This window comes from Bradysia coprophila, chromosome IV (genome assembly GCF_014529535.1).
Source record: "Bradysia coprophila strain Holo2 chromosome IV, BU_Bcop_v1, whole genome shotgun sequence".
In the NCBI taxonomy this organism is placed as follows: domain Eukaryota; kingdom Metazoa; phylum Arthropoda; class Insecta; order Diptera; family Sciaridae; genus Bradysia; species Bradysia coprophila.
In genome coordinates, this window is record NC_050738.1 from 13332935 (window position 1) to 13360142 (window position 27208).

The following is a 27208-nucleotide window of genomic DNA, read 5'->3' on the forward strand; positions in this document are numbered from 1 at the left end:
TTTTCTCTTATCTTTGAAACATTTTAACGTCGTCAATGAATTTTGTATAAAAAATGTAGATACTTAGGAAAAGCACTTTTTTATTGCATTGAATAACGGCGTGAGTTTCCATACCAACTGGTCCTATGTATATACTTAGTACTCTATGTGAACTGTATTACTTCATCAGGAGCGATAAGTTACATGGTCCAAGCCGGTTTTTACAAAGTTCAATGATCAGAAATGGTTTATAATATCGTTACCAGTTAGAAGTGGTGGTCTTGGCATCAGGAAAGCATCGGAAATATGCCTACCTACATTCCTTAGTTCAGTGTCTTCAGTCATTAATCTCGTCACCTCGATGTACTCAGATTTATCAGATGAGACAATGGTGTCTGACTACAACTACGCTTTGGAGAAATGGTCGTCATCCTATGATAGTATTCCTGTGGATAAAACGTGCCAAGAAAGCTGGGATAACATAGTAATTTCAGGAAATATTTATTCATTGATGTTCAGCTCACCAACAGAAAAAACAAGATTCTTAGCAACAACAGTCCATGAATCAAGCGGCCTGGCTTACAGCTTTGCCATCAAAATTCATTGGAACATTGCTGGACAATAATACATTTATATTTTCAATTGCTTTAAGTATTTGAGCTAAAATCTGTAAACATCATAAGTGTAGATGTGGTGGTATCGTCAATGAAGGCGGTTCTCATGGACTGAGTTGTTTATATAGCACTGGCATGCTGATTTTAATGACATAATTCATAGATCACTCCAGTCGGCAAATGTACCATCTATGCGAGAACCTCCTGGTATGTTCAGAGACAACAGAAAAAGAGTAGACGGCGTTACTTTGATACCACGGCGTAACGGTCAATCAATTGTTTGGGACGCAACATGCTCAGATACTGAAAATGAATCAAAAACGTACATGATGTCATCTGATAGTTAACCGTGTGTGTACATTTTCCAAAAATTTCCAAGATTTCCCAAAATAATTTTTGGTTAATTTTGGAAAACTGGTAAATTTGGAAAATCGGTGGATCGAAAAGAAGTGGTCCAGCAAAATTTGCGCTGTAATAAACACTACTGTAAGCTCTCGAAGCTTCCTCCTTAATTTCTAGCTGGCATTTTAAAAAGTACGTTGATTAATAGACTTCAGATGACTATCAATAAACTTTCCTTGCTTAAACTTAAACTCTTAAGTACACTCTAAGTCACCCCCAAAGATATTAGAAACAACGCGTTGTAATACATCATCCATATACTCTAGGACGATATACGAAACCTATTCTGTAGTCCAGTGGCCACTAAAATAGCATTGCACTTTCTTTCTTTCGTTTGCCGATTTCTTGTTGGCATTGTTAGAATATGAACATTGCAATTTCAAATTCCCTCAAAGATACTTATCGATAGTTTTTTTTTCACTTCCAAATGTCTTCTCAATTTGTAATAATTTCGAATCTAAAAAAAATCCCCACATAGGTGCATTTCGTACATAAATCTATTCCATATAATTTCGACATAAAATACAAAAATTACCCTTTCAAATCGAACATCCGTATGTGTGTTGTATACATAACGAGCCTGAAAAATGTATTTTATTTCGTTAATAGATAAAAATTTCTGAATAATTTCAAATTCCTTCTGTACAAATAAAAATTCAAATTAGCTGGAATATCAATACAACTGAAAAATTGATCTTTCGGGTGCTATTTCTACATTTAAATATTTATGCAGGTTTTATGGGTAACATGCAGCACCTATCTCTATTATATACCTACACGGTTCAAATACGAATACGATATCGGTTCGAAAAAAAAATGCGAGAGATGAATTATGTGGGGAGTGTCATTTTATCATAACATTAATTCTCTGTCCAGCAAAAATGCTTATACTCGAACTACCCCATAACAAACAAAAAACGTTAATTGCATAAATTTAAAAAAAAAAGAAGAAAAAAAAATCGCATACTCATTTTGCATATTAAAAAATTCTCATTTATCACCGATCCAAAAATGTTATGTAAAATAAAGCCTAATTTATTTCTGTCGGCAGATGATTTTTGTATTTCTGTCTATTGTCTGCCTTAATTAATGTTCAATTGGGATAAAAAAGTGCGCGATGGTCATGGCATACATATACGTATATGTGCATGTGTGTGTGTATTAAGCTTATATATCCATACTTGTAATACGACTTTTCCATACCTACCTAGCATTCAGTGTCGGTATGCATATAGATTTTGGGATGTAATAAAGTGTTTTATTTTATTAGCGGCGTTTTTTACGTCTATCCCCATGGAACGAATGCAACACAAGTTTAAAACATATTTAATCTTTTACTATTCACATTGATCGAATGAAAGTCCCCAAGTTTCGACTGTACAGGATTTATAATTATAAAAAATTTAAATTAGTTTTTTTTAGAGATCAGAGTTGGTTGGGTGATATTAATAATAATTCAGTGAAACTGTACATTACGTGCGTTTTTGGAAGAACCTCCTACCATTTGTCCACACATACTAACCACTTGTCAACAAAATAATATCTAAATCATTCGGCTGTAAGTTCCAATGAAAGTAAACGCCAGGTATGGTCTGTTCATACAAACCGGAGGACAAATAGCGATTTGATATAAACAAACTCACCTCTCATGAGAGGTGAGTTTCTTTATATGAAATCGCTGTGTCCTCCGCTCCATATAATACAAAGTTTGACATTCGACCATATCTTGTGTTGACGTTCATTGGTCAGTTTCGTAATACTTTACCAGATTGATTGATGATTAAAGTTTATTGTGGAAGTCTGTGGAAGATGTCAATGTATTGAAAAATACTAAACTTTAAGCGCATTAACCTCTTGCCGATGATTGAATATTCCTTGAAGACATAAAAAAGACTGAGGGGTGACACACTTCACCATTCAATCCAAAAAAAAAGTTCTTTAGTTTTTCCCACCTAAAAAATTGGTAAACGATTACGAAAATTGGATTTGCACGATCGTAAGGGTGTTTAAGTACTCGTGAGATTATATAAAAAGTGTTTTGTTAAAAATGGTATTAAATTTATTAAATCCATTTATTTCACTTTGAACCAAAAACTCCTAAAAGTGGAATTTTACGCTCTTTACCGTAGTAGTACAGGTTCGATCGTTCGATTAAAATCAAGCCTTTTTCAGACTTTTAAAGTATTTGGTAAAATGAACGTTTTTCCCATTTATTTAGTTATCCAGAAGTGCGTCACCCCTCGAAAAAGAAATTTTTTTCTATGGAGACTGCAATGGGAAGCCGATAGATTTGGTATAAAGCCAGTTTCAAGCACGTTCTGAACTTGAAAGAACGTCTACTTCAACGGCGGTTGTTTCGAAATCTATAAATTTCCCATTGGTGGCACCATGAAAAAAAAATCTCTATTTTCTTTCCACAAACGATTGGATATTAAATTAATCACGAAAAGTTAGAAATCCAATTTGTACAGTCACTAACGTGAAACACCTATCTAATCATTCCATAACCTGCTTCAAAGCCATGTCCAGTACAGGGTTTATATAGCTTTGAAACTACAAATTATTTTATTCCATGACTCTAAATATTTTTCGACTAGAAAAATCACAGCCATCCTCAGCAGATTCTCTGAGTACAAGGAGTACAAGTGTTCCTCGTTCTACGACAAATAAAACTGCATTGGGTATCTGCTTGTGGGAATTTTAATAGCGATCGTATCGAATTTCTTAAAAAAGGACTGTCCAGTAAGAACAAGCATTATTCGTTAGGGACAGTAAAAAGTAGAGCTTTTGAACCTGAGCCATATAAAAGTTGCTTAGTAGCGCTTCCTGGAAGGCTTGCGGGGCGAGTAGTCAGAGTCTTCGTATTTGGATTCTTCGTCTTCGGATTCTTCGCCTTCGGATTCTCCGTCTTCGGATTCTTCGTCTTCTGATTCTTCGTATTCCGATTCCTCGTCTTCGGATTCTTCGTATTCGGATTCTTCGCTCGAATAGTGGTCTGAATCTACAGCCTGAAACATTTTTGCCACAGCCTCTTTGAACTGTTCTTTCGTTAAAATTTTCTTCGCAGCTTCGATCTATTTTTCATGGAAAATATCGAATTGTCAATAAAGCTCTCTGAGATAAGCTGTTTTATAAAACATACCTGACTACTGAACGGAACACCAAATTTGAGTTTTGTTGCAAAGTGCTCGCAGTTATACTTAACAACATTGTAGTACGTATCGCTATGTTTAAGCTCTGCTCTTATCATCCTTTTAGTATCTGACTCCGAAAGAATAGACAACCCTTTTCGTTTCGCTTCACGTTTTTTGTTATTGATTCGGCAATGATCATTTCCGGCCAATTCAGGCAAATTACGCATTTCCACTTTTCCTGTAAGATTGTTGAACGCCGTTTTAGGCGTTAATATATCGAACTCCGGACTATCCAACTGAATAACAGTTTCACCGTCGTTACCGCCAATGAAAACGCACCAATGAAAGTACCCAGCTCGTTTTATTTCAATCATATCGCCGAAAGTTGCCTTCTCTATCAGATCTTCGTCACAAGGTTCAAAGTTCGGTGCTGGTTCATTTATTGTCTTCAATATTAAGTTCCGAACATCTTCAGTTTGTTCACTCCTCGATTGAACGAAAATAGCAACACAAAAACCCCACAAGAGAAGATTTTTCATTTTTATGTTTATCTTTGAATTTATTTTGATCCTTTTGTGGTCCGAATACAGTTTCACTTGCCCCTTTGTGTATATATAGTTGGACTAAGACAACAATCTGTTCCAATCGAATCCAATGCTGAATGGTGACTAGTGAATGCAACAACTAATTCCTCACTTTTATTGTCTTAACATTACTTCTTTTAAATACTAGTCAGACCAGTTGCATTCATATTCTACGTTAGAATCTAATTAGATTGGTTAGATTCTTATTCAGATTTTCTTTTTTCTTCGAAGACTATACATAAATTTAGAACAGGAACAGTTCATAAATGAACGTCTATCATTTATTTATTTGTGTGTTTACAGAAAGAGTAGAGATAAATTTGCTTCTTTTCATACAACTATGCACAAGAGGGTCCAAAATCGTATGGGAAAATAAGTGTCGATAAAGATGAAGGACTCTTATTTTGCATCGAGGTATTATAGCCCTCGCCTTCGGCTCTACAAACCTCCCTATCGGCAAAATAAAAATCTCCAAACAAGGACATAATGTATCTACTATTCCCCACGGAAAGTAATGGGACAATCTTTCTCACATATTACGTCCCCATATACAATTTTTATCAGGGTGACATGAAGTTTGTTTTCCGCACAGTCCGCCAACTTTATCTGCACTTTAATTTTTAAAACCCCCTACTATGCACTCGAGAGATCAAATTAGATCAACTGAAAATTTACGAAATATCATTGAGCTTTCTACAATAAATTTCATCTCTGAGAGGTGCGTAGAATCGTTTACTCGATAATCGATTGACACCTTCATCGTAGATTATGGAACTAGGAATTGTTTTACTATACTTTCAGCTCGGGCTTCAATCACACGTTATTTACTTGTAAATGGTCAATAAGTTTTTCCGCATGCATAGTATATTGAGGTAGTAAGCATCTAATTTAACCTTACGCAAAAAAAAATCAATTAAACTGAACCGAGTCATTGAGTGTATACCTAATCAGCATTCAACCTCTTAAGGAAGGGTGACGCAAGTCCTTTACTTACAAAAGTATCGCTATCAGAATGGGTGACGCTCAAAGCTCCGATACGCTAAAATTTAACTCTACCACCAATTCTTTATATTAAAATAATTGCACTAAAAATGTCGATGTTATTTTCCTGTTTTCGTGGTTTTTAATTTGTTTTGGAAAATCGCAATCAAACAAATCACCAAAACTGGTGTTCAAGGAGACGCTGAAATTCACGAATTTGACCAAATATCATCGAAAAACTTTGAGCTACTGTCTGTTTGATATTGGCAGAGCTAATGTGTCTCTCTGCTACAAGTATTTATTAGCTTCATACCTACCTCATGTGTCCTCTTAGACCTCTTGAAAATAGTGAGCTTTGAACTTTGGAGTGTGTCTACCGGCTACCTTTGCACTCATTGAACCCAATTTTTGTACCATTACTATTAGAATTTCAACTACTACCGATTGCAACCCCAATCAGTTTTCCATCACTTCTATCTGTAGTCTGGATGTCCTAAGTTCCATTGCCACCGATTGTAAGGACGAAAATCATTTTTTTTTGTAAAGCCTAGTTCAAGGCTTCGAGCCGCATCCAAATGATCAATTAGGCTACATTCAACCGCACCGTTAGATCCTTCACACATATAGCTGCTGAACTATCTAATCTCAGTTCTTACAGTTGCAGAAAATTGACGTTTATCATCTCTGTCGTAATTTTCATAAAGACTACATCGAAGAATTAAACGAAACATAAGACTTCACTCATTCGTACTGAATAATTTGTTAAAGACAACTTCATAACTTCACTTTTTCTTGTTTACAATTTTAATTCATACAAAACTATAACTTTCGAACTTATTGCGTACTTATCGCATTTAATTTCCTCTTGGTACACGTTTCTCTTCCTCGCAATATGGACAAGGTAAAACTTCGTTGTGGAACATACATCCGCCACTACTTGACTTAACACCAGTTTGCGATGATCCCTTTTGAGAATCCATGCCTTTCTTGTCCATGTCCATATATAATTTGGTTTGACAAAGAGTCCGTCAACAGATTCGCAACTTATGTAGCGTTTGTGACTGTTTAACAATACTACTTGCACTAAAATGAAACGGTTCGATATTTTCTTTTTATGTTATTCAACAAATTGCTGATGGGACATGTTTTAGACTCGCCTCAATGATCTTCTAAGTTCGTTCGGTAGGCGGCAGTTATCGCATTATAAAAATTCGATGGTCAGAATAAATATTCTCATCGTGGTCGTTGTTATATTGATTTCGGAAGGTAAATAAAAAACTAATCGACGGCCTTAATCTGCTGAACTAACAAATCTCTTATTCTACGATTGATTTTAGCTATCTGTCGTGGACAAATATAGAAATCAAACCTTTGCTTAGTTGCAGAAAATAGACGTTAATCATCTCTGCCATAATTTATATAAGAAACTTCTTCGAAAATTGAATCAAAACAATTCTTATACAAATTACGACAGATCTGTGATATGACGTAAGACTTCACTCTTTCCTACTCCATAATTTGTTAACGACAACTTTACTTATTATTCCTGTTAAGAGGCATCGGCACTTTTTCCTACCACAAAACTCGAAAAAACGACCCGAAAACTGTCGATGTATCTCTTAGGAAGTCATATAAAATGATTCGAATATGCTTCAGAAAGGTAATATGGACTTTCGCCGTTAGAATTGCGGTCTTACATTTTCCAGAAATTAATAAAATTTTGATAAAATAATGAAATTAAAGTATCTCTGTTTTGAGCTTAAATTTTCACAAAACTGCTCACTTTCCTGAAAACACCAAAAATATCACAACACAAGAGCGTATTATATGAAAAGCTGCCACTGATTCGGTTAGAATTGCGGTCACAAATTTTTAAAATAAATCTTTAAATTTCACAAATGTTAAAAAACAAACTGCAATAGGTTTAAGCATTATCAAAATATAATAAAATGGCGTCACACTAAATCGAATCATTTCCGAAAAATGATCTCAAAAATGATGTCATTTAGATTAAAATGCTACTTTCAGTAAACGGGACATATGGGCAGCCAAATTTTTGATCTAAATAATAAAATAAATTTTTGATAATTTAAACGATGTCAGCCTTTATTATACGCTGATTACCAGTGCATACATTGTAGAAGTTGATTTCACTAAATAAGTAACAGAAAATCTACATATTTTAGTCAAAATTTTGTGTGTTCAAATTTAAATTATTGCGCTTTTCCGAATTTCCTAGTTGTTTTGAGTTGTGATCGTTGGATGGAGCAAGTATCAATTGTTAAGAAGAATCATGTTGGAGTGTGTCTGAGGAGGAACAATTATGCCTCTTAAGGTTTTTTATTGTTCAATCGCATTAAATTTTATAGTTTCTGTTGCGGCGTTGAAGAAAATCAATATGAACGGCAAAAAACTTCGTTGTGTAACATGCTTACGCCACGAGTTGACTTAACACCAGTCTACGATGATCTAATTTGAGAATTCGCGTCTTTCTTATCCATAAGTTGTTTAAAAAAAGGACGTCCACAAAATCGCAACTTATGTAACATTTATGTCTGTTTAACAATACTACTGGCATTAAGGCAAAATGGTTCAGGTATTTTCTTTTTATCTTACAATTAATTGCTGATGGGGCATGTTTCAGACTCTTCTCAATGATCTTTTTAGTGTGTTAATTAGGCAGCAGTTATCGCATTAAATTCGATGCTCAGATTAACCTTTTACAGATGGCAAGCAAATGACCAGTATTATTTTCGGCTATCGGGTCTATCACTTCCATCGATCAAAGTATTTTTAATCGGTTGATTTCAAATCTTGTACTTCAATTTTTTTAACATACATTTTACTATGTAAGTATTATATTAACCAGAGGTTGTCATTATTTTTAATATCGACAAATATCGACGTTAGTCATCTTTGCCATATAATTACGAATTATTTTGTTTAATTTTTCGAGGCATTTTTAATGCAAATTATGGAAGATCTGTGATAAGACTTCACTCTTTTGTATTCCATAGTTCGTTAAGTTACAACTTCACTTATTCTTATTTACGATTTTTATTCATACAAAATTACAACTTTCGAACTTATTGAGTAATCGCATTTAATTTCAAAATCCTCTTGGTACACGTTTCTCTTATTCGCAATATGGACAAGGTAAAACTTGGTTGTGTGCCATACACATGCCACTACTTGACTTAACACAAGCCCGGTATAATCCAATTTGAGAATCCATATCTTTCTTGTCCATAATTGTAATTTAAAAGTAAGTGAGTCCGTCCTCTGATTTGTCGCGTAAATAACGTTTTTGACTGTTCAACAATATTATTTGCACTAAAGCAAAACGGTTTAGATATTTTCTTTTTATAATAATTATTCAATTAACTGCTGATGGGACATGTTATAGACTCGCCTGCGTTTTTCGCTGAATAAACTTCATACAATTCGTTAGTTAAGTGGTAGTTATCACTTAAAAATATGCAAGATTAGAATTAACACTCAGCCATACTCAAACTATCGTTCAATTGTAACAGTTTTTTCCATCTTATTCTTGTTGCGTTGATTTCTCTCCTTTGGCAGCTGAATTACAAAAAAAAAAACATTGTTCGATTGTGGCTCTACAGTTAGAGGCAGTAAAAGTTTCAGCACGAATTTGCTTCAGCTGTTTTTCAGCTGAAGCACAAAAACAATCAAAACTGTTTATACGGATGAAGATGTTACACGCAAGCCACGGTGTGCCTTAACCAACTTTAAATGGAAGTGTCGCACCACATCGGATTTTTTTTGCTAATTCAATAGGGGGAGGTAGACTGGTTACAAAAATAGCAATAATAAGAAAAACGGCTGGGAGAATTTTTTTTGCGACCACTTTGAAGTCATTTTTCCATACATTTTCATGTATTTTATGAAAATGACAAAAATGTTTTTTTCGCCAAAATACGCATTCACAATTTTTATCATTAAAAAACATTATTTTTAGCAAAAAATTCTTCTACAGTATGCATCTAAACATTGAGATTTCGTTTATACAGCTATTTGGATATATCAAATTCTGCTGGACATGAAAAATAAATTGGGTGTATAAACGAAATCTCAGTGTTTAGAGGCATACTGTAGAAGAATTTTTTGCTAAAAATAATGTTTTTTAATGATAAAAATTGTGAATGCGTATTTTGGCGAAAAAAACATTTTTGTCATTTTCATAAAATACATGAAAATGTATGGAAAAATGACTTCAAAGTGGTCGCAAAAAAAATTCTCCCAGCCGTTTTTCTTATTATTGCTATTTTTGTAACCAGACTACCTCCCCCTATTGAATTAGCAAAAAAAATCCGATGTGGTGCGACACTTCCATTCAAAGTTGGTTAAGGCACAGGGTGAAGCGCGTAGTGTAAATCCATATAACGACGTATAAATAGTTTTGATTGATGTGTGGAACAGCTGAAGCAAATTAATGCTGAAATTTCACTGCATTTGACTGTATTTTCTGAAAATCTGCAAAAAAACCGTAGTCGATTTGCGACAAGTTTTACATCAATTGTAGATACGTTATGCATAACGTTCAAAGTCCTCAGCGTTTTGAAATAGGCTGAAAATAATTGAATAAGGAGCAAATAAAAGTAAATTGTTGATAAGTTTTACGATGATGAGAAACCGCGAGGTTGTTACTGTTGTATCAGTTCAGTAGACATTTCTTTTGATTGCAAACCATCGACCCGTTTTATAGTATTTCCTTACATGGAGAAACAAAATCCCTCCTAATGGCCGATTGGAATAATATATGTCCCCTCGATAGAACGATTAAATTTTTCTCATGTGCATTAATGCTTTGTTCATCAGAAATTTTGGGTTCAAATCGTCGTTCGTTAAATTGATATCGAAAGGTAGGCATAAAATTTAAAAAACATCTGCGGTCTCCAGTAGCTGAATCAAATTTTTCATTCTATAAAATAATTAGCGACAATTCTATTAAGAAAAAAATGTAGAGATGCCACTAGAGTATTGCTACATAGTTGCAAAAAATTTAGACCCATCCAACGCACTTCAAGCAAAAGTCCTATTAATGACAGCTGCCAAATAGAGTACTATTTGTATGAAATTTTATCCCCACTCTTTTTACAGTGTAAAATTTTGTATGGAGCAGGAGCACTGTCAAGTTTCAGTACCCTATTTAGAGTATCACTTTTGCTTGAAGTGCGTTGACCCATCTCGATTTCAGTGTTTATTTTTGTGGGTAGTAAACGTTTGCATAAATAGTACATAACAATCGGTCAGTGTAGATAAGACAGAAAACGTTCCGAATCAACTATTATTTTAACTTAACAGTTTGTTATTTATAAAGGCGAAGTTCTCTCAATATTTTTTATCAGTTTTCAATAGATGACGCATTTGAGTCTGATTGGAGCTTCTTTTATTATTCATAATTTTTTTTTATATCAAATATTAATTCTCGTATTTCGTCCATCTATTAATAATTAAAATGTTCAGAATAATAAAATTCACACAAAATACAATAACCATTTTCATCGATATCAACTTGGAGCGGGTATGGACGAGGCTGGATAAAAATGAAATAACTAATTTTCAATGCTTTACCGCAAACGAATAAATCTTTCATTTAATTTTTTTTTTCGTCATTTCCTTCGAAATTAATTTTTGTGCTTTTACCACATTTTCACAATTTCCTGTCAAACGATTTTCTGACCGCATAGTCATAACAAAACGAATGCACAGACTTTGTTTTTTGATTACTTTTTCATAAAATACTAAAAATGAATTACCATCCGAGATTGATTTGTTCTATGAATGAAAAAAAAATTATTTGTAAGCATACACATCCAATTTTGATATTGTCGTTCAAAGTTGATGGTATGTGCCCACATTCTATTTGATTTTTTTCGGTTAATATACATTTCGTATCTGAAACGCTACCACCACATGAGCAACAATTATTTCCACGTATAAAAATGCACTAAGCTTTCCGTTTCATGTTAGGGCTTTTTTTTACACAGCAAGCAAATCAAATCGACTAAAATTTCCCAAAATTACGATTGTAGTTTTCTTATGATTCACTGACACGAAGTATCTGAAAGAACACAGGAAAATATTAGTCGAACTTGTGTTTTGAAGAGAAGATGCACTAATTGGCTTTATACATTACTTTGAATATTCAGGGGAAGTGTCATTCCTTCATTTCTTGTCTCGTTTCCAAGCAAGAATCTGGACAAGCCCCATAATCTACTATTATCTCCTGCAAGCTGATATTTCATACATTACGCGTTTCTGCATATAAACACAAACACATACTTAACCACAGCCTATACGATTGGATAATTCACACATAACCCACCTAGGGTAAATTTACTTTCCATCGACATATTTGAAAAAAAAAAATCGCCGAACGGCGGAAGCGAACACGGGACCAGCAGCATATCAACCAAACATGCTGACCACTACGCCAACAAATCACATAACGAGATGCAATTGGTGTCGGCAGTGGTTCGTTAGTCACTTCTACATCGATCAAATAATCAAAGTAGTCGGAATGATGTGATTTGAACGAAATGTTGAGGTGGATAGTATATGTGTGAGTAAGTAAATAAAGGATTCTCTGTATGATGTTTTTTTTGTTGTGAATGCGTTTTAAAACAACATGCTTAATTAATTAATTTTAAATCCAATTTTTTGTGGTTATTTCGCTAATGTATGAAATATCAGCTTGCAGGAGATAAAACATTGTTCTACCTTGGTGTATATTCCTCGAATCACTTCTTATGTACAATTGTATACACACTCGCTGGCGCTCGTTATATACAATTGTACATACGAAGTTATTCTCGAAATATACACCAAGGTAGAAAATGTACTATTACATAACTAGGGATGAAAAGTGTAGTTTTCGTGTGAATTTTTTAGTAATAGTCATTTATCACATACGCGCGGTGTTCGGGTGTCAAAATTACTTAACTAGAAGAATAATTCAAAAACTACACTTCAGATCTATGTTGTTGTCTCGTATTCGCTTATGTGATAAAATAGAGTACACACTTGTCACTATCAGTCTCGGCAAACCTCGACTTCTTCGTGACAAGTTTGTAATATATAATATTGATATGGCAATGTAAATGGCGCTTCGCTCATATGAAATATGCATTTACGTTACCTATTCCCTACGTACGAGTTTCCAAATTTTTATTTTGACGAGTAAGAATACAGCCCTCCGTTCGGGTCAATTTTCAACTTTACTTTGAAAACTTCATTTTTCTATCAATTTTGACCTGTAGACGGCAAGGATATGACCAGTTTTATTTTCGGGTCTACTACTTCCATAAATTAAAGTATTTCTAATCTGATGATTTCAAATCTTGTACTTCAATGATTTTAACATCCATTTTACTGTATAAAAAACTATATTACACAGAGCTTGTCATTATTTTTGTCGTCGTTATCGATAACAGATGAATAACCGTATGTAATATCTCCAAAAGCGCGACCTATGTATTAAGTCGGGCGCCTTTTTACGACAGCACTCTCCAGAGAAATTCTTCACTTCGATGCGAAATGTTCTAATTATGCATGATTAAGTTCTAGGCAAGGTAATGAAATCAAAAAATCAAAAATGTGTTTTTATTAAAATTATGCTTCAACTTAGGTAAGTTTGTGTTGGTTTATGATTTTCATGTTTACTGATTTACTGACTCCGAAGTGAGTCCCTTCTCGTAAATAACTCATGCTTTGGTATAACTATGCTCATTTGATGATGTTTTGTTTTTAAAAATCGCAAAATGTTTTATTTGTTTTTATTTTGGTATTCTTTTTCCTTCATGGATAAACGACTTTCCTCGCTCTATTCTTAATCTAATAATGGTGGCTAAGAATTGGAACTTATTAAATTTATTGAAATGCATTAATTACCAAAGGTGTAAAAGGGGAACTTAGAACGACAAGATTTGTCTCATTTGAGTAGAGTAGTACACACTTAGTGGATGTGGAGTAGCTATACAATAATAGTCATTTATACCACCGAGTGATACAAATAAATTAACATTCACCAACATTTTGCTACTCAAGGTGAATTGACATCAACAAAAATGCTCTTCGCTAATTTTTGTCATCTTATCTCTGTCGATAACAGATGAAAAACCGTATGTGTCGTGAAGAAAAACAACGCGAGCTCAATCAAAACATATTTGCGTTGTCTCCATCAAATCTGTCCTTGTACACCATACGTGTACGTCTACGTACAAACATAACGTCAAATATTAAACAAAGTAGAGGAAAATGCTAAGAGTTTGCATTTCATTATAATAAAAAGTGTAGCGGACAAAACATATTGCCTATAGGCTTAATCTAATAGGAAACAAAAGCTTGTAATAATGAAAAGAGTATTATCACGTAGATGGTATATAAGTACGCGAGTATTATGCATACTGCTAGGAATAGGCACAATTTGTCTTAGTCTATATTTGCATTTACTCATCTGTAATTTATTATTATCGCTGTAGTAAGGAAATATGCAATCATCTGTTCACGCATACGATACCCGAACGGAATTTCGATAGCTAATGCATTATTCTACTCGGAAAGAATGGAGTAGTCTCTATCGACACTTATCGGCAAAATAAACATCGGGTGTGTTGTGAGCACTTTTTTCAATTACATGATTGTTCAATCGAAAAATGTTCAAAAGCAGAAAGATAACTGAATTTCCAAAATGATTTAGCCAAACAAATGCAAGTTGTCGATAAGTTCAATCTTTACAAAATCATCAATATACTTTGCATTGCATATTGACGGTCGCTTGCGCAAACTGTACACAAGTATTACAGTGAAACGAGTGGTGCAATCTGGTGCAACTAAAAAAAAAAGGTTTTTGATGAAGTTACGTAAGTTCTCGACTATTCAGGCTGAACAGGTGCACATTTTTCAAAGAGAAAAATCTTAAACAAGTGAAACACTTGCACTTTGTCTTTCATAATGGAAACAATGACAAGATGTATCGGAAACAATGCAACATAATGAGAAAGTATATGACATCAACTTAAACTGGTGAATTCATTTGGGTTATATCCTTCCAGAGGGTTTGTTTTTTTTAAAGGCAATTCACTTTGTATTTGAAATGTACTTCATGGTTGAAGTTATATTCCAATGAGATCAACCTGACTTTACATGTGTAAGTTTAGTAATTTTTGTTTTGTTAGCAGGTCATAATATTGATCAATCGCATATGTCATAAAAACTATAAATTGCTGAAAGTGGAGAGACTGCTTGAGCAATTGAATTAAGCAAATTAATTAATTAGTCAAACAATACAAATCCACTCCTACTTTTGGCAGCTGCGATAATTTTGTGTTTCTGTGTTTTGCTTGAGTTTCTGACTTCTCCAGATAAAAAACCACACGGTGAGCTTGAAAATGTCCACACTTGATACATATGTCGGGCACATGAATTTTTTATTCTCAATCACGGGACTTCCCTCTACTAATATCAATAAAAAAATTCATGTGCCCGAAATATCAGGTATGGACCGTTTCAAGCTCACCGTGACCAGCAGACCACGAAACAGAAACTGTGTCGGATTTGAAAATTCAGCGAGTGTAATTTAAGATTTCTGAATAGAATGTTTTGACAACAGAGGAAAAATAACGGTAATGTCGATAGCGTATTAGCGTAGAGTTCGGAGTTACATAGAAATGACGCCAGTGAAATTTAGCCTAGTCATGCAAATAAAACTGTTTATTCAGGGGCTCATTCGTCTTTATATGTATGTGTGGTAGTATTCTATAAAGACGTTTGAGAACTTTTGTTTGTATGAGTGGACCAACTGAAAAACAGCTCAATCACATTCATGCCTAAATTTCACTGACATTGACTGTAACAGTAACAGTACTTTTCCGAACTTTTTTTAACCTTTTTATTGAATGAGCATAAACCGGAAACGGCTCAATCAAATGTTGTAACTGATTGGGTTATTTCACTGCAATAAGCTTGCCGTTTCTAAAAGGCAAAAGATTGCCTTTGAGGCTTTGAAAAGCCAACCTTAAATTGACCTACCAACAAATGCGGGGCGCCCCTTAAATGGTTCAGGATCCAGGAAGTACATATTTCCCCTTTTTTCCAGAAAAAGGTTGTGTCAATTAATAAAGGATATTATACTCCTCGCATTATATAATTCTTTTTATCATCCACTGGTTATTATTGTGATAATAATTGTCGCTTGGATTGCGTTTTACAAATTTAATGAACTTTTTTCCCCGAATTGATATTAAATTGTATGCATTATGTGACGGCGACTATAAAAGTAACATTATTTTAAGCATTTTGATTAACTCTAAAATTGAATAAATGCGATTTTTAATGATTTTAATTTATTTTAACACCAACCGACAGCACCCATAGTTCTCATTTACTGGAACGTATTAATTTTCAGCAAAATAATAATTTTCCAAAAATTTTAAAACACACCGAAAAATCGTAAATATATTATTTCAACTTGTACATTCATTATTATCTGTTATATAAACCAGCACACATATAGATACACATATATATACAACAACACAGAGAAAACTATATACATGATGCCCATTTATGACAGATATGGCAATTAGACCAAGCAGTGAAGCGCAATCTAATTAATGTGTCCAACTTCATTATAAAGTAATTATATGCTTTAACGAGTTTTGTTTTTCATCGTTATTCGGTTTAAAGACCTTTTACCTTTTTCTCAAACATCGCTTTTGTATAAACATGAATTAAATGTATAAGTTCAAAATAAATTGGTTGCTTAAGCTTTTCACACTGATAACAGGTCAATTAATGGAAAGATTGGTTTGTATAAAATTTGTAGAGAAAAAAAATAGCGAAAATCACGAAAGGTTGGTATGGCACCAATATAAACTGGCTTTCACAGTTTACTTCACACGATACACTTGCTCAAAGCTCTGTTTTTCATGCAAGGTATAATTATAATATACCCCTTTCGGGTGTACACTTAATTTTGTTTTGTGCGAACAATGGGTATGAATGCATGCAAATTTAACTTGGCAGGATTCAATTTTGTTGTATGAAGGAATTTCCTTTAAGAATTACGAAGTAATTTCGTTTTTACAGTCCTACTTGTTCCTCGTTTCCTGTCCGACAAAAGACTTTACATAAATGCGAGGGCACCATTACTGAAGGGCGTGTAACTACCATATCTCTGGAACTAATCGACCGATTTTGCTAAACTTTTTATCCCTGAAAGCTAGAATTATGTTTAATTTTTTATGGCCCATGTTGAAACTATCTGCGTGGTTCGAGAGTCACGGCAAGCCAGTGGTCCAGACTGCACACGTAAAGGGCTGTGATGAGGTCCGTAAATGAACAAATCAAATCAATGAATTCGGAAGATATATATTTGGTAATTAACGTTGCCGTCCAATGAAATTGTTGGTATTTTTACCTGGGTATATCGGCAGATATGGTCAAAAAAACCAAAAAATGTCGACAAACTTTAAGGACACCCCATGACCGCAACTGAGTCAAACCAATTTATTTTTCTTTACCGAACTAAACCCATATATTAGTAGATTCACAATAAATGGAGACTAATTTTTTTGGTCGCGAGTACTTTTGCGCGAAACTTCGCGAAGTAGACCAATGAGTCATTACCTCAAAGGGACATTCTAAAAAAGTTTCTCTGATGATTTTTAAAAGCTATGAGTCGGATAGAGCTTATATGGGGCACAACAAATATCAAAATCATAACGAATTCTAACTTTCAGGCCTTGAAATTCAAGGAAAGAAAATGTTTAGGAAAATCGGTGGTGTAGTTTGAGAGCTATGTTAGTTACGCCCTTTAGTAGTGTTAACCTCGAATTGTTTCGTAGATATTTTAAGAACAGACACAAAAATCAGTCAACGATTTTGGATTTTCTAACTTTGTCCGATTACAATTTATTTATTAAATAGATAATACAATTTACATTGTCGTAGGCTTAACCATCAAAGTATTTATCAACGAGATCCTTAGCATTAAGCGGACCAGCTATTCGAAGTGTTTTTTGAAAGCTCGTTTCATTTAGATTTGTCAGAAAATTGAGACATTTCCTTTCCTGATTGTTGATTATAGAATTTTGTTTTACTTTAAAGAGAGGACAATGGGGTTCATGTTCAAATATAGGACTTTTTTCAAATTCAGCTGCGAAGCAAAAAGTGTGAAATAAAAATAAACAAAAATTCTGCCGAAATTAATCAACTTACTTAAAGTTTCCGATCTCTTCCTGAATTTAGTATACTGTCGCTTATCCTTGTCAAGTTCAATTCTTTTAAGATTCGGTTCGACTTTATTACTTCGAAGAGTGCTGAATGGTTTTGTAAATTTCTTTTGTCTCAGACTCACTGTACCAAATGGTCTTGCAGTCATAGTCGAGAATAGGTCATCTTAATATGGATGTTAAGTAGATTAGGTTTGCTTCTAAAAATGAAATCTTTCGGATTACCTGAACTCGAAGACATAAAAAATATCGATTTGGCAGTTGACGGCAAACGTGAACAGAATGTTGAACTGTAATTTACCTCAAATGACACTCTAGATTTTCTCATAATCAATTCAGAAAAAGATTTTCAATTTTAAGAATTTCGACTTTAAGTTTTTGGAAAATTATTAATTTGTTGTTATTGTACAATTGCCATTAAAAAGGACAAGGTTGAACTGTCATATTTCGTGTGTACTACGTTTTAGGAACTTATGAGTTTTCGGATCACACTACGTCCGACATTCATAGATTTTTATTTGGACGAGTGTGGAGGCTGAAGCCCGATCAAAAGGGTAGAGGGATGTAATATTACCCGTGCTGTGTTTTGCGTGTAACACGTAAAACAAATGAAGTAAAAGATTTTTCTTCTTAAAACACTAGACGCAAGTTTGAACAAAGCAAGAACTATTTATGATAAAGATTCTGCATCGAGGTCGGGCTACCAGCAAATTTAGGGCCATGGAAAACGAAATTTACAAATATTTTCCATGGCCCTAAATTTGCTAGTAGCTCGACCTCGATGCAAAATCATTATCATAAATAGGTCTTGCTGAGAATCATACATGACATATTTGGTATCATTGAAAAGCTCAGACTTCAGGTTAAGGTATGTCGTGTGAAATATGTCAACCGGCAAGGTATTGAAGTAGTTCTGCTACATGTACCGTTGAATAATACATGCTTCATCTAACTCAGCTATGAAAAGAGTCGAGATGGAACATGTTTATGAAAAATTCGTCAGCCCCACAGTGAGTGCTTATGATTCACTTATTTGGCCAATTTTGTACCATATTTTGTCACATCAACGTTCGGTACAGTTGAAATCATGAACTTTTTGTCGAGTGAAAACCATACTTAAGTATGGTTTCCACCGTTTTAACTCAACAAAAAGTACCCCGTGTGATAGCCGTGAGAGACCAACGTGCCAAAATAAAACTAAGCAAAAATAAAAAAATTCAATATTGACTATCTCACGTAGTACTTTTTTGGTAAGTGGAAGTCAAGCATAACGACTAGTACCGAAAAATTCAACTTCATCACTCGTAACAAAATATATTTGGCTCACACAATCGTTGAATTTTATTTTTGTTTCAACCATTGAAGCTACGACCGAGTAAACAACTTTCATCTCTTTTGTCTTGCGGCTCATTTGTAATCGATCATCCAAATAACTTTAAACATGGACAATTTTGAAAAACTGAAAGTCGCCGAATTAAAGTAAAAATTGATTGAGAAAAATTTACCCATCGGCGGACGGAAAGCAGAGTTGATAGAACGATTACGTCAGAGCCAAAGTAAGTACAATTACAAGAACATGGTTTCATGTTTTTCTTAGGAAATTCAGTTAACAATGGACAATCATGTGCTCCATTGTTGAAAAAAAAAATTCATTCACTTCAGATGAAACAACAGAAGTTGCAAGCGATGTTCGTGAACCAGCGACAGCACAAATGGATCCATTGGAAGCCTACATAAAATGGAGCGGCTTCGAATGGACTGCTTGAGATCCCAACAAAATGCCAGAACAATTCAATTGATTGCAGTGCTGATTTTTTCGTTTTTCGCTCTTTTGTTTCTAAAAAACAGTGAAAATAAATATTTGTCATTGAATTGAAACCAAAAATGTTATGAATCTTTACGTGTTACGGCATGTTTCATTTTCATTTACATTGCCTAATCACGTAAAGCATTGTACTTACGAGGTTCCAAGTTGTTATTTGACAAGTGGGGAATACGGCCCTCCCCTTCGGGTCGGGCTGTAACACCCCACTTATCAAATACACAACTTGGAACCTCGGAAGTAATATAATTAACTTGGCAATGAACAATCATGTATTTACGTGGCAACGGAGTAATTAAAACGGTAAGCAAATTTATGATTGATTTCAAGGTCAAGGACAGTTACTCTAACGATTTTGCGGCTATATCATCTATTGGAAACGACGTTAATAGCAATGAGCCACTACTAAATCCACCCTTGTAGCAAAATGAAGCGATTGGACAAAGTCCGTTTTTACTTCTATATACTCAGCGAAAAGAATAACATGAAGTAAATCACAGCGAGCCGGCGACTTTCACTTCTATTTGACAGCTGAAATGCCTATCAACATGAAAGTCAGAATAAAATAAAAATAGGAACAGAGTTTAACCTGTTACAGACGGCGAGCATATGATCAGTATTATTATCGAATCAAAGTATTTTCAATCTGTTGATTTCAAATCTTGTACTTCATTTTTTTAACATGCATTTTACTACCACAGAGTGAACTGACTTTCTTCAGCTACTCTAAAACATTCCCAAAAAACGAAGCACCAAAAATTAGAGTAAAAATTCACACATTTCTATAAGCACAAGAACACCTCCCAAAACATTCAATATGTGAAACAATGGTCGAATACTTACTTATCTAGATTACAGATACCCCAATCGGACAGTGTATCTGTGTATCATACATTTGTATGAGTCCTTAGTCTTACATATATGGATATGGCAACGGACTATAAATACACACTCCACATATAATAATAAGTAAGCTTGGTATGAATCTTGACGTGATCAGCGGATGACGGATGACGAACTTTAAGTAACTACTTAGCACAACATATTAGCAAATTAGCATATTTGGAGTTGACAATGGCACGAAGTCGATTAAAGAATTTCGTCGGTTATCACAAGGAGATGCGGGAAATCAGAAACAAAACTACATTTTTTATTTACATCTTTAAAAAAAAATTCTATTTAAAATCGCTTGATAAGATTTTAGTGTAGACAATAAGGGAGGTACAAAAAGATTTTTTTTCCATTTTTTTTACATTTTCTTGAAGAATTCGGAAAATAAAAGGACCCGTGTTTTTGTCTTTCTTGATTCGAGCAATAGTACCCTCTATAGGGCACTTTATACTTCCCATGTAAATGACGATTACAACAACAATTTGTATGGCGGGTGTGATCGGGTGTGAAAATTTTTTCAACTTCAACCAGTGATAATTTTTCGAATTTTGATTTTTTCGAGAAAAGAAAAAACACGGGTCTCTTTATTTTCCGAGTTCTTCAAGAAAATCAACTAAAAAGTATATGCGGTACCTCCCTTATTGAGTCGTACAACTTTACTATTGCATAGAAAAATAGGTCAGCATCCTCTTAAATTTTTTGTGTAACAGTAACTTATTAACCGTACGAAGAAACACCTTTGGATTTTTGGCTAAAACATGAAGAATCGATTTTTTTAACTGTGAAAATTCTATGTCTCCAGTTTCGTGGCTGATCACAATGTGAATGTGAGATACTCTCAGAGTTCTACAACAACCAAATACAAAGTATACAGTAGAAGGTTCCAAAAATAACCAAATAAAATTGTACCAAGTCATACAAATCGAAACACTCCGATCCGAAACATGTTTCGAAGACTCTGCAGAATTCTGTGAATCTTGGAGACAGTGATACCGTACATCAAATGCAATGGAAGCGAAGGGAAAATTAATTTTGCCTGGTCTATGGTCCTCATAGACAGAGGACCTCGGCATTGCACGATATTTGTTTCTAAATTTGGTCACCCATGTCAAAAATGGTCTAAAATATCAGTCGATACTGTCCAGAATCTGGAAAGAATCTGCAATTCTGGAAAAATTGGTCACTTACATCAAACGCAATGGAGGCGAAACGAAATTTAATTTTGTCTGGTTTATGGCATACATAGACAGAGGACCTGGGCATTGCACGATATTTATTCCAAAACAGGGTCACCCATATCAAAAATAAGTCGAAATATTAGTTTGAAATCAGTCGATACCGTGCAATATTGCACGGTAACGACGGTTTACTTACCCATTTTTCACCCTGTTTTTGATATGGGTGACCCTGTTTTGGAATAAATATCGTGCAATGCCCAGGTCCTCTGTCTATGTATGCCATAAACCAGACAAAATTAAATTTCGTTTCGCCTCCATTGCGTTTGATGTAAGTGACCAATTTTTCCAGAATTGCAGATTATTTCCAGATTCTGGACAGTATCGACTGATATTTTAGACCATTTTTGACATGGGTGACCAAATTTAGAAACAAATATCGTGCAATGCCGAGGTCCTCTGTCTATGAGGACCATAAACCAGGCAAAATTCATTTTCCCTTCGCTTCCATTGCATTTGATGTACGGTATCACTGTCTTCAAGATTCGCAGAATTCTGCAGAGTCTTCGAAACATGTTTCGGATCGGAGTGTTTCGATTTGTATGACTTGGTACAATTTTATTTGGTTATTTTTGGAACCTTCTACTGTATACTTTGTATTTGGTTGTTGTAGAACTCTGAGAGTATCTCACATTCACATTGTGATCAGCCACGAAACTGGAGACATAGAATTTTCACAGTTAAAAAAATCGATTCTTCATGTTTTAGCCAAAAATCCAAAGGTGTTTCTTCGTACGGTTAATAAGTTACTGTTACACAAAAAATATAAGAGGATGCTGACCTATTTTTCTATGCAATAGTAAAGTTGTACGACTCAATTGTCTACACTAAAATCTTATCAAGCGATTTTAAATAGAATTTTTTTTTAAGATGTAAATAAAAAATGTAGTTTTGTTTCTGATTTCCCGCATCTCCCAAAAATGTAAACGCATACTTCTGACAAATTGTGAAAGTGCATTTAGCCCGTTGCAAAGCGTAACGTTAAAAAACCGGTCGCTGCCACTTCCATATTACTTGTATTTCCTTTGTTACTGGGAGATTTTATTCTACAACTCCATAGAGAAACAACCAGTCTTTAATGAATTGAGACAAATGGATCCATTGTATTTATACGAAATAATGGTAAAATCCGCAATCGAACACCTCAAACAATCACATAAATAATAAGACAAGAACAGATTTAAGAGATCCGAAAGAAATGATTTTATTCAGGAAAAAAAATTTAAAAACCGAAGAATTTAGTAACTTCCATAGCCGGAACCATAGCCGGAGCCATAGCTAGAACCATAGTTAGAACCATATCCATATCCAGAAGGAGCGTAACCCTGTCCATAACCCTGAGGACTGTAACTCTGAGGTGAGCTATAACCGTAACTGCCGTAATTGCCGTAACCTGCTGGGCTGCCATAACCATAACTACCATAACCGTAACTGCCGTAACCTGCTGGACTGCCGTAACCAGCATAACCGCCATAACTTGCTGGACTGCTGTAACCATAACTTGCTGGTCCATATGCTGCCCCATACGAAGAAGCACCATATCCTTCACATGCAACCTTGCCACCAACGACCGACTCTGCGACAGCCAACTTCTGGAGAGCACCAGTCTTAACAATGTTTGCGACTTGACGAGCTGCCATTTTTTCAACAAATATTTCGATTTTGGATTTTTACTTGGATAGTATTTTTACTGCAAGGCGGTTGAACACAGAATGACGAAATGTTCCCATAAGAGTCACGTATTTATAGGCGGAGGCGCAGTTCACTTGGATGGCTTTCATTTAAAAAGGCTTCTTTGATATTGTTCTTTTTAGAGAGTGAATGTTAGCATATTCGGAGTCGACAATGACACGAAGTCGATTAAAGAATTTCGTCGAAAATTGCCAACTGGGTTATCACAAAAATGTTTATCTACTGTAAGTTGAAAATATTCATAATTTTCAGATGAATCTAGTTAGCAAAGACAGTCAATTTACACACGATTTCCGTGCGCATAAGTTTCTATATTGGTTATATGCCTTATGTATATAACCATTGTAGATACGATCATGTGTAGTAGGATTTTGTGTTGATGTGTTTTGCTTGAAAATTATGAATATTTCAACTAACAGTAGATAAAATCTTGATGCTAACACGTTAGTAAATGGGGTGTTGCGCACACGATGTGTTGCCGAACTCGCTCCGCTCGTATCGGCAAACTCACATCTAGTGCGCAAAACAAGCCCATTTACTAACTAGTTAGCAAAATAGCTAAAACGCACACTTCTGACAAATTGTGAAAGTGGCTCAATATTCCTTGTATTTCCTTTGTCAGTGGGAGATTCTATTCTACAGCTCCATAGAGAAACCACCAGTCTTTAATGAATTGAGACAAATGGATCCATTGTATTTACATGATAGAATGGTAAAATCCGCAATCGAACACCTCAAACAACTACATAAATAATAACACAAGAACAGATTTAAGAGATCCGAAGGAAATGATTTTATTCAGGTAAAAATTTAAAAACCAAAAAATTTAGTAACTTCCATAGCCGGAACTATAGCCGGTGCCATAGCTAGAACCATAGTTAGAACCATATCCATATCCAGAAGGAGCGTAACCCTGTAGCTCTGAGGTGAGCTATAACCGTAACTGCCGTAATTGCCGTAACCTGCTGGACTGCCATAACCATAGCTACCATAACCGTAACTGCCGTAACCTGCTGGACTGCCGTAGCCAGCATAACCGCCATAACTTCCTGGACTGCTATAACCATAACTTGCTGGTCCATATGCTGCGCCATACGAAGAAGCACCATATCCTTCACATGCAACCTTGCCACCAACGACCGACTCCGCGAGAGCCAACTTCTGGAGAGCACCAGACTTAAGAATGTTTGCGACTTGACGAGCTGCCATTTTTTCCAACAAATATTTCGATTTCGGATTTTTACTGCAAGACGGTTGAACACAGAATGACGAAATGTTCCCATAAGAGTCACTTATTTATAGGCGGAGGCGCAGTTCATCTTAGATGGCTTTCATTTAAAAATCTCCTTTGATATTGTCCTTCCTTTGATCGTTGACTGGCACGAAGTCGATTAAAGAATTTCGTCGAAAATTGACAACTCGGTTATCACAAACGCACACTTCTGACAAATTGTGAAAGTGGCTCAATATTACTTGTATTTCCTTTGTTACTGGGAGATTTTATTCTACAACTCCATAGAGAAACAACCAGTCTTTAATGAATTGAGACAAATGGATCCATTGTATTTATACGAAATAATGGTAAAATCCGCAATCGAACACCTCAAACAATCACATAAATAATAAGACAAGAACAGATTTAAGAGATCCGAAAGAAATGATTTTATTCAGGAAAAAAAATTTAAAAACCGAAGAATTTAGTAACTTCCATAGCCGGAACCATAGCCGGAGCCATAGCTAGAACCATAGTTAGAACCATATCCATATCCGGAAGGTGCGTAACCCTGTCCATAACCCTGAGGACTGTAACTCTGAGGTGAGCTATAACCGTAACTGCCGTAATTGCCGTAACCTGCTGGACTGCCATAACCATAGCTACCATAACCGTAACTGCCGTAACCTGCTGGACTGCCGTAGCCAGCATAACCGCCATAACTTGCTGGACTGCTGTAACCATAGCTTGCTGGTCCATATGCTGCGCCATACGAAGAAGCACCATATCCTTCACAGGCAACCTTGCCACCAACGACCGACTCTGCGACAGCCAACTTCTGGAGAGCACCAGACTTAACAATGTTTGCGACTTGACGAGCTGCCATTTTTCCAAGAAATATTTCGATTTTGGATTTTTACTTCAATAGTATTTACTGCAAGGCGGTTGAACACAGAATGACGAAATGTTCCCATAAGAGTCACGTATTTATAGGTGGAGACGCAGTGCACTTGGATGGTTTTCATTTAAAAAGACTCCTTTGATATTGTCTTTTTAGAGAGTGAATTAAACGCAGATCAAGTGATTTTCTGTTCCTTCTCTCGTTCATCAATAAAATTGTCTAAACTTTTCAGTTCCCGGCAAGAACCAATCTAACGCGTATAAATGGATAAAAGGTTAACTCTGTGACTTAATGTAGCGTTTTTGATTGAAGTATCTTGCTCTTTATTGTATAAATGGCGGCATAGACCTTCTATTTTCATTAACTGAAATGAGTCTTTACATAGCACAGTAAATTACAAAACAGGGAAATGAAAAAAAAAGAAAGGAAAAGAAGAATAATTTGATGCAGATGGTAGATCTCGTCCAGTGCGACATCCTTCGGAATGCAAGCGTTGACAGACATTGCATTTCCCCGCTGAATAGCCAGGTCTTTTTTTCCGGTCGTCTCGATATAATCCAGTTGGCTCAAGCAAGGATGGCAGGTTGATTGTTGCCAAACCTTGATGTAATATTCGGTTCAACTCGGCATGGCGGAAGTATCTTTCCGGATTCATTTTGCAATGAAGGGCGTGCCTTTCCAATTCGTCCACAGCTTTGCGCACACACATTCGAACGGATGACAAATTTTTAATCCGAAACACAGCCCAATACATATTCGCATTATTCAGAAATGTGCCAATATTCGGGCTAGGGATAACGTTCATCCAGGCTTCTGATATCTTGTTTTGCAACAGATCAAAACGAAACTGTTCAACTTTGGCTGTGAATGTTAGCTGTGATCGAACAGTTCACACTGATTCGGCCCCAAGCAAATTTTGACTTCAACATTTCAGGCAGTTCGTTGTTGACTTCATTCCACTTGTTCAATGCTTCCATCAAGTATGTGATATTTGACTCGTAGTTCTGTATGTAGGTTGGTGTAGACACGATGTCTTGTAATCCATTCACTGAGGACAGGAACGCTGGGAGAACGATATCTGTGAACGAACGAATACCTAAACCTCCAAAGTTCACTGGTAAGCTTTACTGAATCCATTGTGTTTCGCTCAGCTGCACGTTGATTATGTGTTCCAATACCGGCTTCAGCTGCATGTCCATATCTTGTAGCAAAGCAGTATATTTCCGAGACGGGGAACACCTGAGCAAGTACAATAGCTACGGGATTGCCATACAATCTTTCAAGATGAACAGAGTGAAGTGTGTTTTTGCAGTGACGATAGACGACCGACTCTTTTCCCATAGCATAGGCGAGGAATGTCGGTCGTAGATAGCATTGACTGACATAGTGATAAAGCTGAGAGATTATATCTTTAATTTCGACGACCAGTAACTTATTCCGAGGTGTAAACCGCTGGATATCCAAATCTCTTTTTTCCAGTATCACTTTTCCAAGGACTCAGAA

The 27208-nt window shown here is 35.3% G+C and overlaps 2 protein-coding genes and 3 long non-coding RNA genes across 6 annotated transcripts in view; 1 reads left to right on the forward strand and 4 right to left on the reverse strand.

Moving 5' to 3' along the window:
• LOC119066393 lies at nt 1–21117 on the reverse strand. The gene is made up of 3 exons (XR_005085740.1): nt 20985–21117; nt 2635–2640; nt 1–11 (listed from the first exon to the last, which is right to left on the reverse strand). It is a non-coding gene; the product is annotated as an uncharacterized LOC119066393 (long non-coding RNA).
• On the reverse strand, nt 3678–4786 carry LOC119066390 (phospholipase A and acyltransferase 1-like). The gene is made up of 2 exons (XM_037168823.1): nt 4138–4786; nt 3678–4069 (listed from the first exon to the last, which is right to left on the reverse strand). Exons 1-2 carry the CDS (start codon nt 4666–4668, stop codon nt 3809–3811), a joined length of 792 nt encoding a protein of 263 aa, XP_037024718.1. The 5' UTR covers nt 4669–4786; the 3' UTR covers nt 3678–3808.
• The window catches only part of LOC119066394, a 24835-nt gene continuing 2503 nt past the window's right edge, over nt 4877–27208 (forward strand). The window contains exons 1-2 of the long non-coding RNA XR_005085741.1: nt 4877–4887; nt 20978–21309. This is a non-coding gene — a long non-coding RNA (uncharacterized LOC119066394). The remainder of the gene's footprint in view (nt 4888–20977; nt 21310–27208) is intronic.
• Nucleotides 17805–18461, reverse strand: LOC119066392. The gene is made up of 3 exons (XR_005085739.1): nt 18177–18461; nt 17938–18117; nt 17805–17875 (listed from the first exon to the last, which is right to left on the reverse strand). It is a non-coding gene; the product is annotated as an uncharacterized LOC119066392 (long non-coding RNA).
• LOC119066391 (keratin-associated protein 6-2-like) lies at nt 23079–25783 on the reverse strand. Of its 2 annotated transcripts, XM_037168825.1 has the most exons (3): nt 25352–25783; nt 23207–23239; nt 23132–23176 (listed from the first exon to the last, which is right to left on the reverse strand). In XM_037168825.1, the coding sequence occupies exons 1-3, from the start codon at nt 25688–25690 to the stop codon at nt 23138–23140; spliced, it is 411 nt and encodes a 136-aa protein (XP_037024720.1). In that variant the 5' UTR covers nt 25691–25783; the 3' UTR covers nt 23132–23137. The 2 variants fall into 2 exon arrangements, with proteins under 2 accessions (XP_037024719.1, XP_037024720.1); XM_037168824.1 differs by having other exon boundaries at nt 23079–23239.

Excerpts from the sequence above, each read along its gene's own strand:
- LOC119066390 (XM_037168823.1), bottom strand. The coding sequence starts at position 4,668 with ATGAAAAATCTTCTCTTGTGGGGTTTTTGTGTTGCTATTTTCGTTCAA. Across the intron at positions 4,070-4,137 it reads GTGTTCCGTTCAGTAGTCAG|ATCGAAGCTGCGAAGAAAAT; the intron begins GTATGTTTTATA and ends CATGAAAAATAG.
- LOC119066391 (XM_037168824.1), bottom strand. The coding sequence starts at position 25,690 with ATGGCAGCTCGTCAAGTCGCAAACATTGTTAAGTCTGGTGCTCTCCAG. Across the intron at positions 23,240-25,351 it reads ACGCACCTTCCGGATATGGA|CAGGGTTATGGACAGGGTTA; the intron begins TATGGTTCTAAC and ends AGTTACAGTCCT.